Raw genomic sequence first — 17699 nt, 5'->3', positions numbered from 1 at the left:
AGCATCCGTGTTTATGTCTGAACACCGGCTCATTATTGTATTTATGTTCGGACATAAACTCGGAAATGCTGAACTGTGTTCACTGCATCAAATGCATCAAAAAACACACTGCACAGATTATATATATATATATATATATTCATTATTAAAAAGGAGAAACTGAAACAAGGATATACGAGATATCTGCAGACATATGAAACGTAAACTAAGCAGTGATTGCTTACCATTTAGAATATCAATTACAGCCTTCTGTCTGTGCCATCTTGACTTACATGCTCTTTCATCACTTTCACTTTAATTCTTGTGCACTGACGTGTTTGTTAAACTGAACATCCAATCAGAGTTCCCACTCTCACTGGAGACATGACGCCGATTCAAAATGCTGAATCAGGCAAACTGCCGTCGACGAATCAGGCAAAAAACTAGCCCGACAGGCACTTGCCGACGGCCGACTGTTGGATTGGTGCTGTGTCCCAGCTACGGCTGACCGATATATCGCATGCGACTGTCACGCGCATTTCGTCAGCAAAGCCGGTTCCCTGATTACCGCTAAATCACCTGCTTTTAAATGGAGCGGCATTTAATAGACAGAGCCGTAGATCACTGACAAGCCACGCAATATCGCGTTCATATCGCAGATGAATCGCCTTCGATAATGAATGCGATATTGCGTGACAATCGCATGCGATATATCAGTCAGCCCTAGTCCCGGCCTGATGTTTGAGCTGTTTTAACTGAAAGCAACTTGCACTGAAGTATCTTAAAATATGTCAGTGCTATTGTTTTGTCTCAAGATGCACACCAGAAATGTTTTTTTTTTTTTTTTTTGTAAGGCAAGGTTATAAAAGCTATTTAAATGTCCTAATTGAACTTAGGTCTAATCCTGGCTTAATCTAAACCCTGTCTGTGAAATCAGTCCTTATGTCTTGTGCAATATTTCTTCAAGTAAATCTTGTTTAGATATTTTTACTGGAATAATGCAGTGCATTTAAAGGCTTAAAACCAGATATTATAGCAATAAAAGACATTTTTGCACTGTCCAACCCAAACACAAAATGTTAAGTAGGTGGAGGCAGTCAACTGTGAAAGATTCTTTTGATTAAAACATTTAAGTCTTGATTTGACTCGAAGGGCTCATTGATACAATCCCCCCAGATTTCCCTCACAGCACCATTGAGCCCACCACGAAGTCCAATTTTAGCAGGAATGCTTTTGTAGGCCTGAACTCAAACCGTTTCGATTACCCTGTGATGAATTTGCGATTTATGGCAAAGTTGAAAAACTTTAATGCTGGCAAAGGGCAACAGACAAAAAAGTCATTATTTCATTTTCTCTATGTTTTACTGGTAATCCGAATCCTCTTTCTCACTCCTTTGCACTTTGTGGTTAAATATATGTGGTAAATCTGTGCTACTTTGGAATTTTCCCCCGCTGTTCCTCCTTGGAATTTGGTGGTCCACACAACAAAATAAAATATCCAGGATTAATCTTCATTTAATTGTTTTATGAGAGGTTTTCCTTGGAGGTTTTGTACTTCGTTTGGCCATTCGTTATGTTGCAGGAGAAGAATGAAAAGCAGGTTTAGAAATAATGGATGGATTTGATTTTTTTTTTTTTTTTTTTTTTTTCACGGTTACCAACTCTTCAGGGGGTCATAAATTGAGTTGTGTTAGTTCATGTGTGGCATCCATATGGACCTTCAGGTGCGAGACAGATAACAGAACATTTGTAAATGTGAAGTATACATTCTTGGATTATAATGTGAGTGAGGTTTGTCCATGCAAAAGTCAACAGTGGCCATGTTTCTAAGATTTTTGAGGAAGAAAACCTTAATCCCCCAGTCATTTTGATGGATTATTCAATTACAAATGTAGGAGTCTTTGGCCTTAAGGATCAACAGATTGAGACCCAACAACAGTGACCAGTGCAAAGACTGATCTCGTCCTCACAATGATGAACTTAAGGGGTCTGAGACCCTGGGTACTCTGGTCATAAATCAGAGTTAGATGTCTTAGCCGATTCATTCATTTCTCTTCCAGGAAGTCCGCTGGCATTGACCTGTGCACATGGTGTCTGCTAACCATGAGGACACACCACAGAGAGCAGGCCATGTAAACGCTCCCAGATGTATGATTAGAGCTTTGAGCACGTCCTCAAAACAAACGTCCTGTCCTTAACATACCTCTGGGAACACTTAAGACCAGGGATTGTTTATTGTCCACAATGGACTTGTACATCTTTTGTCTGTTTATTCAAAGGCAGAAGCTTAGTGTTCGTTATTTTAGCCTAGGATGTTGTCCAACTTTTGGGTACAGAAACTTCATTGAGGTTTGAAGGGCACTAGACCTTGTGTTCACTTCATAAGCACACAAATGTGAGCATTTTCAAACACCACATTTTTCATTTGGTGAACTCTGGGCTGCAGATTTGTATGATTTAACCCAGAGCATGTAAACGACACTAATTTAATATGTAATTTTTAAGAATCAAACATAGAAGCGGTTTCTCATCAGTGCAAGTTTTAAAAGAGAAGCTGCATAAGGTTGTGTTAAGTAGACAGTATTTTTAATATTTTGAACTACCTGTTAGTGGTGTTTGCTAATATATGCATAAATGTTGCTGTTGCTCATGCTTAGGGACAAACTAGCCTAAAATATTAAATATTAGTTTGTATTCTGTGCTTCTAGATTATTGTGAGCACTAGCAGCAAATCATGAGTGTTTGGAGAGCTGATCAACCTCTGTTTATAGACTCAACTGTTGCTCACCAATCAGATTGATCAGGTGATCATTGGCATTGGCTGGGAGATTTTAGGATTGAGCAGTGTAGTTGGTGTCAGGCTATGTTTCATGCTTCTCTTATTCTCTCAATTTCTCTCCTAATTTATTCTTGTTTTTTCCTCTTTCCAGTAAAAGCACTAATATAAATTCACCTCTTCTGTCTGCTGTTCTCTTTTCTTATTTGATTTTTTTTTCTTGTCTAATTTGACCCTTGTTGGTCAAATTGGACAAGATTAATTTTCTTGTTTATTTTTATTTGATAAGTCTGAGTGACCAACACACAGGTTGCAACAAGACTTATTTTTCAACTCTACTTTGTTATTTATGCTGTGTTGTGGCATATCATGTTCCTCTTTTTCCATCCTTACACAAAGAAAAAAAGTGGTAATAACTGAACTTGAATTTTGATGTGAAAGTGCCACTACAGGTACAAATATATGTTTCTAAGTCCAAAGGTCAATGCCATTTTGATGCAAAACTATGTGAATTATTTGACACTGCTACATTTAGAACAAGTCTAGGTGCTTCATGACACTTTTAAATCAGTGTTTTCACCTTTGACTTTAGGCCTTCTGAACAAAAAAAAGGGTTTTGCTTAAAAAATAATAAAATAACTTATGATAAGCTGCCATTGTGGAACATCCTTCCTTTTTTTGACATGCTGCACAGCCACTTTAATTTCTCAATTTGCTTTACAAACAACATAAATTGACTACTATGAATCTTATGTGTTAAATATTTAAATGACATATGACAATTATTAATTATCCCATTTTTAGCCATATGTATAATGCTGTATTGTATTGTATTCATTTTTTTATTAATCTTAAAAAGCCCAAAATCAGTCATTAGCAATGTTTTCATCTAACTATTTTTATGCGAATTTTGGAATATTGCATTTAAAAAATGCTGGATAGAAACACCAAAATTAGCATAAATTCAAAAAATGTGGTCAATCGAGGCAGATCATTTTTTATCTTATATGAAGACATGCACATAAACTACAGTGTATACACATTTACCAAATAAATCCCTCGATGCACATGTGGTCAACTTATGCACTGTAATGTCAATGTGTTTTTTGTCTGAACTGGGGCACGGTGGAATGGCATAACTAGACTAAGCAGTGGACCAGTATCATCGCACAGAATCTCAAATGTTGGTTCAATCTTTCTGAAATGCCTGAGCAAAAGTCTTTCATCAAAAATTTGGTCTAATTAACTTCCAGAAGTGTTTTACACAAGATTGCGTTCCCAAACGAGACACAGTGGCTTCCCCGATTGCAGCAACTTCCATTTTTATTACAGATATTTTGCGCCAGTTTGCTGGGAAGTGGAAAATTCCAGTTAAATTCGCAACTTTGGATGGAAACATAGCTAATGACTCTTCTAGTATTTGAGTCTTTTGTAAGTCTGTAACCAAGTTTCTAAACTGTCTGGCATGTAAAGTTACTTGATCAATATGATAATACTAATCTTGATTAGAGCCTCTTTGCTCATTGGTGAAATTGGTTGCAGAAATTCTATGTTGAAAATCAAAAAAACATGTCTGAATCCAATCCTCATCTTAAAAACAGAGGAGTGACATCATGATCTGACATTTTAATTCTGTTTCTCTTCTGATCCTCATCTCTTGATTTATCCCTCACACTTCATTTCAGAGTCTATCCTTGCACTTACTTTTTATGACGGGCTGTCTGGTGGACTCCTGGGGTTTAATCGTCTGTTTTTCTCTTTTTCCAATGTTCAGGGTCCACTTGGTCTGGATGGCAAACCTGTGAGTATTCCCCAGCTTAAACGAGACAAGAATTTATGTTTTGGAAAAGATGTTCTGACTTTTTACATTTTATCAGTGTGACACTTTGAAAAGAAAAGTTGCAAATGAATATTATAACTAGAAATACAGGCACCTCTTCACTAGACTACGGAGATGTTCCTTTCATTTGATTACATATCTGTTGCACCCTTAATCTCTGGCACGTAACTGACTGTTTCTGCTACAGATGTGAATGAGGCCTCAATTGTGTAACTTTTCTAAGCAATCAGAATTATGAATCTTGACTTTTTAGATGGTAAAATGAGTGAAACATCTCATAGAATTACGTTGAAAGAGGGACCTGAGCCATATCTAGAGGCCAGAATATCATAGAGACTTAGAGGTGAGATTTTTGGCCTCTAGAGATTTAACTGATAATTGATTTGTTTATTTGCAGGGTACTCCTGGAGCTAAAGGAAGCCAGGTAAATACAATTTCATATCTCTACTGTGCCGTATCTAATATTGTAGACCAATAAGTACTGTTTACTTGCTTCATAAAGTAGGTTTATGGAAGTTATCAACCTTTACACACATCTGCAAGCTGTTCATTTGCACTGTGTAAAATAGGAGTTATGGTATTATTTTTGCCTGGCAGCAGAGGGATTAAACTCCTATATAAGTTTTCAAGCCATTTATCACCCCAGATATAGGGTCACACACCTCAAAGTGCCTTTCACCATGTATGTCTATCCGCAAATGAGATGGAAATAATGGATTACACACCAAAAAGAGAGAATTCATCATTGTTAGCTTATGCTCTTGCAAATAGGCGGTGGTTTATAAACCCTGCTGTGCTCTTTAGCGCTGCCAAGGGAAGCCCATTTGTCCAGTGTAACATAAACCACTTCTTCTGGAAGGCAGACCACCTCCAAGCACCATTTGTCTGTCGCTTCCTGTGAAAGACAGTTGTTTTGTTTTGACTTGCTTGAAAGAAAGTCTAAGGTCATCATACAGTAGGTTTCATTCAGGCATGAAAATGTGGGATTCTATGATGCATATAACCAAAGTGTATTGTCGAATACTCCATATCTAAAATGAGAATCTGATTTTATTCAGATTCTTTGGATGACTGACTGTGGCATTTTTAATTGCAGTTGTTTTATTGGCTTAAAAACCTAACGCATTTATTTATTAGGTTTTTGAGCCAATAAAACTCACTAAATGTTTTGCCTTTTTTTCTTTTGTAAACATTTTAGATATAAAATTAAAATAGCTTACTGTTGAAACTGTATTTCTTGTTGTTTTTGTTTTTTTTTATTTATGTTTTATATAATAATTCATTTTAATGGGAGTTTTTCTTTACTGCACATACAGTGGCAAGAAAAAGTATGTGAACCACTTGCAGAATCTGTGAAAATGTGAATAATTTTAATAAAATTAGAGAGATCATACAAAATGCATGTTATTTTTTATTTAGTACTGTCCTGAGTAAGATATTTTACATAAAAGATGTTTGCATTTAGTACACAAGACAAAAAACAAAACAAAAATAGCTGAATTTATTAAAATAACCCCATTCATAAGTATGTGAACCATTGATTCTCAATACTGTGTGTGGTTACCTGATGATCTACGACTGTTTTTATGTTTTGTGATGGTTGTTCATGAGTCCGTTGTTTGTCCTGAGCAGTTAAACTGAGCTCTGTTCTTCAGAAAAATCCTCCAGATCTTGCAGAAATTTCAGTTTTCAAGCATCTTTTGCATATTTAAACCCTTTACAGCAGTGACTAAATGATTTTGAGATCCGTCTTTTCACAATGAAGACGATTGAGGGACTCAAACTTAACTATTAAAAAAGGTTCAAACATTCACTGATGCAACACAAGGAAACACGATGCATTAAGAGTCGGGGAGTGAAAACTTTTGAATTCAAATATCAAGGTAAATTGCACTTTGTACTTTTTTTCCGGGAAACATGCAAGTATCTTCTGTTGCTTCCGAAGGGCAGTACTAAATGAAAAACAATGATATTTAAACAAAATAAGAAAAATTGTGACATCGTCATCCTGTTCAAAAGTTAATGCATCATGTTTCCTTCTGGAGCATCAGTGAATGTTTGAACCTTTTTTAATAGTTGAGTTTGAGTCCCTCAGTTGTCCTCAGTGTGAAAAGATGAATCTCAAAATCATACAGCCACTGCTGGAAAGGGTTCAAATATGCAAAAATGCTTTAAAACTGAATTTTCTGAAGAACAGAGCTCAGTTTAACTGCTCAGGACAAACAAGAGACTCATGAACAACCATCACAAAACATAAAAACAGTCGCGGATCATCAGGTAACCACACACAGTATTGAGAATCAGTGGTTCACATACTTATGAATGGGGTTATTTAATAAATTCAACTATTGTTTTGTCTTGTGAACTAAATGCAAACACCTTTTATGTAAAATATCTTACTCAGGACAGCACTAAATAAAAAAATAACATGCATATTGTATGATCCCTCTTATTTTATTAAAATTATTCACATTTTCACAGATTCTGCAAGTGGTTCACATACTTTTCTTGCCACTGTATGATCTTTACATCATTATTAAAATGTTCCCATGTTATTCTCCATGTCATCCTCAATGTGAACTTTGAGACTGGTTTTCACATTAGCTACACTAGCATTGCCTCTTTTTTCAAAGTAAAGTTTTTAAACATGTAGGTCAGTTTAGGAGCCTCGTTGTCTCAGCCCAGTGTGTGATATGGGTCACAGTGAGAAGGTCATGTGAACAACCTCATTAAAATACCATTTCCAGTTTCACTCAAACCATTTTATTTATGTTCAGTCAGTTGTACATCCATCATATTCACAGACTTTTGATCGTTCTATTTACAAGTGACTTTTAAGATCAAAGATTACAGCTATACAGTATCTAGTGCAGATGTGAGGTGCTGTCTATAATTTTATTTGAAAAAAAAAAATAAGATGACTTTGAAAACTTTGAAGATGAGGTACATGTAAAAGTTCGAGGACACTGAGACACTAAAGACTGAAAGAATGAATGGTTCACATGATTTTTAGATCTGTTTTTGAACTTCACTGCATTTTCCCTTAGACTTTTGTCACATCAATATTTCATTTTGGGCAATCTGTCTAATCAACACACCCAATTCATTTATTTCCAGGGGCTGCCAGGACCAAAAGGAGATAAGGTACCTTTAGTATATTTTGTGTTGAAAGAATTGTACGGCAAACACACACATATATATATACACACACACACACACACACAGGACTGTTTCATTCTGTTTCCGATCTCAGCTTCCCAGCAAGCAGATGTTTTCTGATTTCTAAAACAACTCACAAATTTCATTTGCATTGGCTTTTGTCTTCAAACACATGTTTTGGAGGAGATGTAGACCGTGTCAGGCATTAAATTAGAGGAATAAGAAACCTGTGGTAAATGAAGACCGTCTTGAAGTCTTTTCTTGATTGCTGTAAAAAAAAGAAGAAGAAGAAGAAGAAGAAGAAGGGAAAAAAAAACAAGCACAACAAAACAAAAACATAGAGCCTCAGAATGCTCTTTCTCCTAGATCAGTGTTCCTCATTTATAGTAATTAGTAAACAGTTATGCTTATTCCCTACCCTGATTTCAATGATCTGTTCTCTTGTTGTCAAAAAGATGGTTTACCAAACCAGTTTATATTATGAATGAGGATGTTCAAATGAGATAAAGTTTCTCTTACATCTAAAACAAAAGTAGCTTGTTATTGCTACCACATTGCAACAGTCACAGTCTGCCACATAACCCCTCTCAGAACACCTTAGAAACCATCCAATCCACTATCAAGAACCACTCCAATTCTTTTCATGATACAGAAAAACCTAGTATTTACTGTAGTTTATATACTGCTGTTTTGCTAATGATATGTCTTGTCTATGTGTGTTTTAGGGTGACCAAGGAGACACTGGGCCAAGGGTCAGTACCTGCATATTTCTGTCACTTTGAATAGATCTACAGTATATTCATATTTTCCCTTACAATCAGGTAACAGTAAGAATGTTACATGTGCCTTGGAGAAATGCAGGAGATACAGTACCTGGCTGGATGTTAATCACAATCGTGAAGATTGATGATGCATCGTAAACCAGGATTGAAGGGCTGAACTTTGTGTGACAGAAGGCTGAATTCATTTAATATAGTTAATATTCTCTCTTTCTCATATTTTCTTCATCTTTCTTTATTCTTTTTTTCTCACGCACACCCAAAGAAATGGCATTACTATAATGTGGAAGTGGATATATGAGATGGGCAACTGAAGTAAAAATATGGGAATACAATCCAAATAATTTTAATTGACTTAATTTTCTATTGGGCAATTTCTTGAGGATGACCACGCCCACACTTGCTGATGTCACGCTCCAAATCAAACACAGAATTGTTTGGCTGATATTTGGCTATTTTGAAATGACCATGTAGCATCAACCAATTAAATACTGATTATGAGTAGTGTGACCCAAAACTTACTTACATCTTGTCAATGGATAATAATGTACTTTTTCAGTTTTCACATCATTGTTTTTGTGACTTTGAATACATGGTATGTATTTAAATTAAGCAATTTGGGGTATGTTTTATTTATTTGCTATAAATATAATATAATATAATATAATATAATATAATATAATATAATATAATATAATATAATATAATATAATATAATATAATATAATATAATATAATATAATATAATATAATATAATTTTATAATTTGTTATAGTATTTATTAATCTTTGTTGATGTTTGTTAATAAAAATCCAGCTCTTAATTTTTTTGTTCATGTTAGTTCACAGTGCATTAACTAATGTTAACAAATACAACATTTGATTTTAATAATGTATTAGTAAATGTTGAAATTAACATTAACTACATTAATTAATGCTGTAGAAGTAGTTCATTTTTTGAATGAATGAATGAGTCAATCAATCAATCAATCAATCAATCAATCAATCAATCAATCAATCAATCAATCACTTTTACTATACTGTACACCCAAAGTGTTTTACACTCATATGGCGTCTCTCCTCACCCACCACCAGTCTGTAGCATCCACTTGGATGATGTGACGGCAGCCACAATACAATGGCGCCAGTGCGCTCACTACACACACACCAGCTATAGGTGGAGACGAGAGAGAGAGACAATTCAAAGGATGCAGATTATTTGGAGGCCATGATTGATAAAGGCCAAAGGAGGGAATTTGGCCAGGACACTGGGGTTACACCCCTACTCTTTAAGAGAAGGGCCATGGAATTTGTAATGACCACAGAGAGTCAGGACTTAGGTTTAACATCTCATCCGAAGGACAATGCTTGTTGCAGTATAGTGTCCCCGTTTACTATACTGGGGTATTAGGACCCACACAGACCATAGGGTGAGCACCCCCTGCTGGCCTCACTAACACCTATTCCAGCAGCAATCTGGTTTTCCTAGGAGGTCTCCGATCCTGGTATGACCAGGCTCAACCCTGCTTAGCTTCAGTGGGCAGTCAGTCTTGGACTACAGGGTGATATGGCTGTGGATTAAGTAACTAATATTAACTAATGAAACCTTATTGTAAAGTGCTAAATATAATATAGTATAATATAATATATCTTTAAAAGAAAGAAACACAGGAGTTTATTGATTTCTTTGATCTATTAAAGAGTGTGCTGTGTGTGTAGTGTGTGAGATGGTATGTTTCAAAGCACAAAAACAATGAAAAATGTCTCCAGACTTCAGATAAAGCTCAACAAACCTCCCTGTTGGGAAACCCTAAAAAGGAAAAATACAGAGTATATAATGTCTTTATTCTTTTCTAAAACTGCCACAAGCTTTATTTTAGGGTTGGGGTTAGTCTGTAGTAAATATAATTAGCGTAATTTATATAGTGTAAGAACAATAGAAGTCAATGGGAAGCTTAGTTAGCTGAACATGTGTGCAGTGCTGAGTAAAGCAGCAGTGTGGGAAACCTCAACCATCCCTCAGGTCACCACATCCCTGCTAACTCAACCCTCATGCTCACGCTGGCATCAACGTGCTGTGTCACTCGTTCACTTGCTCTCTATGTTGCTCTGTTTTTTCTCTTTCTCTTTTGCAAGACTTTACCTCTCAGATTTTGGAAGCTAACTTTCATTAGCAATGTACCTGTTTTGCTGCAACACAGTTTAGCGTGATGGTGAACAGCTATGAAATAATCCTTACATTTTTCCATTCTATTCTCAAAACTTTTTAAAGAGAGAGAAAGTGGCATCTGTCCTCACCTCTATGGTGCCCTATTTAAAATCTCTTGCACCAGACAAAAAGTTCTGTGCTTCTAGTGCAGCTTTCTGTCAGCACAATCCAGCCCTCTGAATGTGGTTTACAGAGAGAAGCAAACATAAATATGTAGTCCAGACCGATGTGATTTAAGACAGCAAAAATAAAACCATGGTTTTTGTCCAGTGTTATTTCAAGATGGCAAGACCAACCATTTTAGATTATTTTTTTTATTTGAATCTCAGTTGAATTTAGGCTGTCCAGACATATTGTCATTTTTAGTCTGCATTTAGAGCATGCAAGTTAAAATTGCAAGTATTTTTTATTTTTATTTTCATGACATGGCAAGAATTTGAATAAGTGATCCAATCATAATGAGAACCATTCCACAAAATAATATTATATTATATTATATTATATTATATTATATTATATTATATTATATTATATTATATTATATTATATTATATTATATTATATTATATTATATTATATTATATTATATTATATTATATTATATTATATTATATTATTATATTATATTAAATTGACAACAAATAAATAGTATAATATTTTATAAGAAATAGAAGTCTCTTGGCTGTATTTATTTGATCAAAAAAACAGTAAAAACAGTAATATTGTGTTCTCTATTTTAATATATTTTAAAATGTAATTTTTTCATGTGATGCAAAGCTGAATTTTCAGCATCTTCAGTGTCTCTTGATCCTTCAGACATCATTCTCATATGCTCAAATTTGATGCTCAATAAACATTTCTGATTATTATCAATGTTGAAAACTGCTTAATATGTTTGTGGAAACCATGATATGTTGTTTTTTCAAGATTCTTTGAAGAATAGAAAGTACAAAAGAACATTTAACAGCATTTATTTGAAATAGAAATATTCTTTAATATTATGAATGTCTTTACTATCACTTTTGATCAATAAAAATATACAATTTGTAAACTATTATAACTTTTGAATGACAGAGTATGTTATCCACTGACAAGGATGTTGGCAAATTTTGGAACTGACACTTTTACTTGCACACTGTAAAAACAGTATTTGGTTGACATAGAACATTTCAAAATAGCCAAATATCAGGCAAATAATTGGTCTGAACGTCATGTATATATGTTATGTATGTATGTATTATGTATAACATTATGTATATAAACTACAAGGGTTTGCTTTAAAGCTAATTTGACCAAAATCCTGCAAGGTGCTCGACTGGGTTTGATATTTCCCATTCCAGTGGCAGTGAAATGCTCTTTCAAAGCTCTTTTGATGACTGGTCTGTGTATCTCTGCTCCTCTGTTCATCCTGTTCCTCTCGCAGGGTCATGGCACTCATGCAGGTCTGCATAGTAATCAGATTCTCATTAAGGTTTGTCCCTTCTCTGCTGCCATAGCCTTCATCTCCAAGCTGCTCCATGTCCAGGAAGGCCGTCTTCCCTTCATGGCACCTAAGATCTTGCTTAGTTAACTCACTACCCCTCAGTCTGAGGTTTTCAAAACTCGTATTGTTTTTCCTCAACTTCCTCTTTTGTCTTTTCCTCCTCCATCTGTTTTTCTGGGGTCTTCCTGTCTCTTTCTATGGGGGACTCACATGCACAGATGGTCTTTCCTCGTTACGATCATGGCTACATCTCGGCCGATCAGCCCAGTTTCCAAAGGCGTATGCTGAAGGTAGCATGTGTGCAAGGCATGTGTGGACACTCCCCTTACTAGATCTTCATCTTCCTCATTTCTAACTTATGTCATTTAGCGTGATTGCTTGTGTTATTGTTTGTTTGTCTCAATATTTGCAATTAAATAACCTCATCCATGTGTGAGGGATCTGAGCATTGCATGCAAGCTGCTGCTTCAGTGAATGTGGCTGATTCAGGATGAATCTCATGAAAAACATCTGAATCATATTTTACCCCATAAAAATTTTAGAAATTATATTTTTCATAAGGAAGTTTAATGCAAAATAATGTCACAATGCAATAATAATAATAATCCTGAAAATTGATACACATGCAAAAAAATTCCTCAGGTTCTTTCTCTTGGATGCAAGTAACACACTGAATTAGACGTGAAATGTTGAAGTAAAAAAACTGAATTAGTATTTGTGATAATAATAGTTGTTAATTATATTTATGTATTTTTATTATTATTATTCAGAAATGTTAAATGACTTATATACAATAAACAACTGATGAAACTGAAACATCATAGTTCTTTCATTCACTTTTTCAAATAAGACAAAAGAAAAGGAAATATATTCTTAAGGAGAATGTTGTTTGTGCTTATGTTTGTGTCTCTTGTCCTGTGACTTACTCAATAAGTCACAGGACAAAACAAATTTATTGTACTTTATATCACGTCTGTATGTTTTCATCAGGGTGATCAAGGACAAGCTGGTCCACCTGGACCTCCAGGCCCTCCTGGAGCACCTGGTGCAAGAGGACCCCCAGGAAACACTGGGAAGGATGGCCCCCGTGGCCCACCAGGAGATTCAGTAAGATGCTTCAATTTTTATTCGCTTCTGTGGTACCTTAAAAGCTTCTGTGCATAAAGTATATTACGGAGTATGTATATTATAAAAAAGTATATTACGGAGCCCTGCGCATTACATGCGGGAAAAAAATATGTATGTTGTGTCCGAATCCACTATTGCTAGTTAAACAACAAAAAAATGGTTGGCATGCCAGGCGCATGGTCCACAAGGGTTCTACCTAGTAAACCATTTAGAGTGTCATCTCCCATTCTCTTTAAAAGCCATGTGCTCTTGGTGGATTACTATTTACATGGCGGAATATAGACAGCCTCAACCTGACGAGTCAGTTTAAATACATGTGTGTATTGCCATGATTGGTCAAATAATTAGCCGGTTTCATTCGTCATTACTGTAAAATAGGTAATTCTGATACATGCAATGACTATCCATTATGACATGTAGGCATTTTTATCTTTATGTACTCAAAAATAATCTTTTACATTGTAATCCTTTTATTTTTAATATTTAGCATGTTTGTGTGCTGCTGCAAGTCCCTGTGTGTTTAATAAGCAGAGTGTACGCGTGTAGGCGCATATTACTATCGCACCCTTTAACTAACAAAAAAATACTGCGCCATTGACTTTAGACCAGGTTTTTGTTGGTCAATGGCACAGACATTTTCAGTTGCCTCAAAATAACAACACGGCAACAATGCGCCTGAACACACCTTGTTTTCAGACCGGCCATGAGCGAACAGATGGCCATGAGTGCCTCTGCTATTTAAAGGTACCCATAGAATGTCTTTTTAAAAGATGTAATATGAGTCTAAGGTGTCCCCTGAATGTGTCTATGAAGTTTCAGCTCAAAATAACCCATAGATTTTTTTAATTAATTTTTTTAACTGCCTATTTTGGGGCATCATTAAATATGAGCTGATTTAGGCTGCGGCCCCTTTAAATGCTCATGCTCCCCGCCCACGGAGCTCGCGCTTGCCTTAAATAGTGCATAAACAAAGTTTACACAGCTAATATAACCCTCAAAATGGATCTTTACAAAGCGTTCGTCATGTAACATGTCTAATCGCGTAAGTATGGTATTTATTTGGATGTTTACATTTGATTCTGAATGAGTTTGATGGTGCTCTGTGGCTAAAGCTAACATTACACACTGTTGGAGAGATTTATAAAGAATGAAGTTTTGGTTATGCATTATACAGACTGCAAGTGTTTAAAAATGAAAATAGCTACGGCTCTTGCCTCCGTGGATACAGTAAGAAACGATGGTAACTTTAACCACATTTAACAGTACATTAGCAACATGCTAACGAAACATTTAGAAAGACAGTTCACAAATATCACTAAAAATATCATGTAATCATGGATCATGTAAGTTATTATCGCTCCATCTGCCATTTTTTGCTGTTGTTCTTGCTTGCTTACCTAGTCTGGTGATTCAGCTGTGCACAGATCCAGACATTAATACTGGCTGCCCTTGTGTAATGCCTCGATCATGGGCTGGCATATGCAAATATTGGGGTCATAAATATTAATGATCCCGACTGTTACGTAACAGTCTGTGTTATGTTGAGATTCGCCTGTTCTTTGGAGGTCTTTTAAACAAATGAGATTTATATAGGAAGGAGGAAACAATGGAGTTTGAGACTCACTGTATGTCATTTCCATGTACTGAACTCTTGTTATTCAACTATGCTGAGGTAAATTCAATTTTCAATTCGATGGTACCTTTAAACGTGGCCGCTGAATGTGAAAATAATAACTGCGTTGAGCTGAAACTATCAAAAAACACTTCCGTCGCACCTGGTGTCGCAGTGTGCTGGGTGTATGATAGGGCCACAAGAGTATTATTTCATTTAAAAAAACAACAACTAATTCATATTCAATATCAATAAAAAGCCCATTTAAAGTTATAGCTCACCCAAAAATGAAAATACTGTCATCATTTATTCAACCTCATGGCTGTTGTAGCCTAAAAGGTTAATCAAATATAAGATTTATTTTCTAAAGAAACTTATTGGAATTTCTCTTTGATACTTTTCTCATTTTAAATAATCTTTTAGTTTTTAGTTTTTAATTAATTTCTCAGCCAAATTTGATGTGCGATTAATTAGATTAAAAAAATGTAATCACTTGACAGCTCTAATTTCAGCATAAACATACATCACTAGACACTGAACTTAATCTGTACTAAACTAGTAAGAGGTACTAAACTTAATGTACTTTAAATAACTGCTGTTGTTCATAAATACCAGTAGTGACATTGTTATTTTTTGTATACCATATACTGATTCACAACCTAGGGAGCTGATTGAGACGCACACTTAGTTATGTCAACAAAATGTATTCATGTAGTGCCAAAAAGCAATATTAAAGGGTTAGTTCACCCAAAAATGAAAATTCTCTCATTAATTTCTCACCCTCATGTCATTCCACACCCTTAAGACCTTCGTTCATCTTCAGAACACAAATTAAGATATTTTTTGATGAAATCCGAGAGTCATTCTCTTAAGCTGTTTACGTCCAGCACTTCCAGGTTCTATGCCAGAACGCCAGCTCAGTATTGGCAGAGGCTGTTCATGAGACAACAGTATGAGTATGAGTGTGTTCAAGAGTATGAGAATGACACAGAAGAAAGGATAATGTTGAATAAAGTCGTTATTTTTGTTTTTGCGCACAAGAAGTATTCTCGTCGCTCCATAAAATTAAGGTTGAACCACTGCAGTCACATCGACTTTTTTAACAATGGCTTTTCTGGACCTTGAAAGTGGTGGTTAAATTCCTGTCTATGGACGAGTCATATACCTCTTGGATTTCATCAAAAATATCATAATTTGTATTCCGAAGATGAATGGTCTTACATGTGTGGAACGACATGAGGGTGAGTAATTAATGACAGAATTTTAACTTAGCTGCTTTAACAAGCTGCTTTTTTGTGCATGCGGAAACAAACGACATACACTGTAAAAAATTACCGTGATTTTAACAGTAAAAAACTGTTAATTGGTTTACAGAAAGTTTCCGTACTATATACAGTGAATAACTGTAATAGATCTAACGGTACATTTAATTTAATTTTCGGTAAAATACCGTTAAATTCACAGTTTTTGAAAGTGAAAAATAACAATTCATTGTAAAATTTACAGTGAAAAAACGTAAATTGACATTCCCACAATTCCCTGCGTGACACTTCACATTTGATATATTTTTGTTGAAATAACTCTGTTTCTTCTTAGTTTTTCTCATTTTTTTTGCTAATCAGTTGTGTACATTAGGGTTTTATGTTACATCTAATGTTGTTAAATTAATGTTTATTGCATTTTTAAAATTTCATGCATGTTACCATGATGGTGTTTAGTGTGTGTGTGAATGAGACTGTGTGCTCCTTCTATATATTAGTATTGTCCTTCTCAGCTTGTGGAAAAGCTGCTTGTGATGAACTTTGATTCATCATGTGACTCTTATCACCACTGTGTTTGGTGACTGTCAGTGTATTATAAAGTTACAAAACAGATATTAGTACTTCATTAGGTTGGTAAATTAGCATTATATCAGTTAATGTTTTTTACCGTAAATTTTACTGGGATTTTTTTTTTACAGTGTACTGAAATCCAATGTTAAATATACATATTTAAAATGTAAAATTCACATGTAACTCCGTAAGTATATTTACGGTGTGATGTCATTTTTACAGTATTGTTCTGGTAACCACAGCTGCCGGTATTTTTCCGTAGAAACAACAGGGTTTTTTTTACAGTGTAGGGCACCAACTACCAAAGGGGGCACCAAACAGCGATGTTTGCTGAGGGGACCCTGATTGTACTTTTGGATTTATTATCTGAAGATGTTTTTGCAGTACAGCAGCCTGTGGTTTACAACAGTTACAGGTTGTACTTTAAAGGTTAAAGGCATTAGCGTTGCTTCACTCTGGCCTCTCACGGTTGTTTTGTTCAGCCAGAGGTGACAGAGAGAGAGAGAGGTTAGAGGGGAAGGGGGCAAATCCAGTTCATCATTCCCCCAACGGGGCATTTGAAAACCATGGCCTATGCCAGTGCACTGCAGCTCAACTAAAATTGAACCAAATATAGATTTTAAGGCTCAAGACTCATCTGGTTTGGGTAAGACATGGCCACAGTGTGTTCTTGACGAGCTCTTCTGTTCCTTGAACATCGTGAAAGAGATATGGCACAAGTCCAGGTTCAGGAACAGTTCTCCCAATATTTCTCGCCTTAGGTCCCGTCAAATGAAGTTTATCCTTTATAGTGTCTAATCATAAAGTCAGTTTAATTTGGACTAAACATGAACTCAAAATGTTTTTATTTCGATCTGAAGTTGGCATTTTTTAATAGGAAGCATTCATGGAAGAATTACTCTT

The 17699-nt window shown here is 35.4% G+C and overlaps 1 protein-coding gene across 1 annotated transcript in view; it reads left to right on the top strand.

The window, feature by feature from the left end:
* Window positions 1-17699, top strand: part of col23a1a (collagen type XXIII alpha 1 chain a) — a 163829-nt gene that overhangs the window by 124316 nt on the left and 21814 nt on the right. The window contains exons 6-11 of the mRNA XM_067390423.1: window positions 4530-4556; window positions 4993-5019; window positions 7713-7739; window positions 8480-8506; window positions 12443-12514; window positions 13215-13331. Coding sequence (XP_067246524.1) covers window positions 4530-4556; window positions 4993-5019; window positions 7713-7739; window positions 8480-8506; window positions 12443-12514; window positions 13215-13331 — 297 coding nt within the window. The remainder of the gene's footprint in view (window positions 1-4529; window positions 4557-4992; window positions 5020-7712; window positions 7740-8479; window positions 8507-12442; window positions 12515-13214; window positions 13332-17699) is intronic.

This window comes from Chanodichthys erythropterus, chromosome 1 (assembly GCF_024489055.1).
Source record: "Chanodichthys erythropterus isolate Z2021 chromosome 1, ASM2448905v1, whole genome shotgun sequence".
NCBI classification, from domain to species: domain Eukaryota; kingdom Metazoa; phylum Chordata; class Actinopteri; order Cypriniformes; family Xenocyprididae; genus Chanodichthys; species Chanodichthys erythropterus.
The sequence above is the reverse complement of the archived record's forward strand: the minus strand, read 5'-3'. Positions and strand labels throughout refer to the sequence as shown.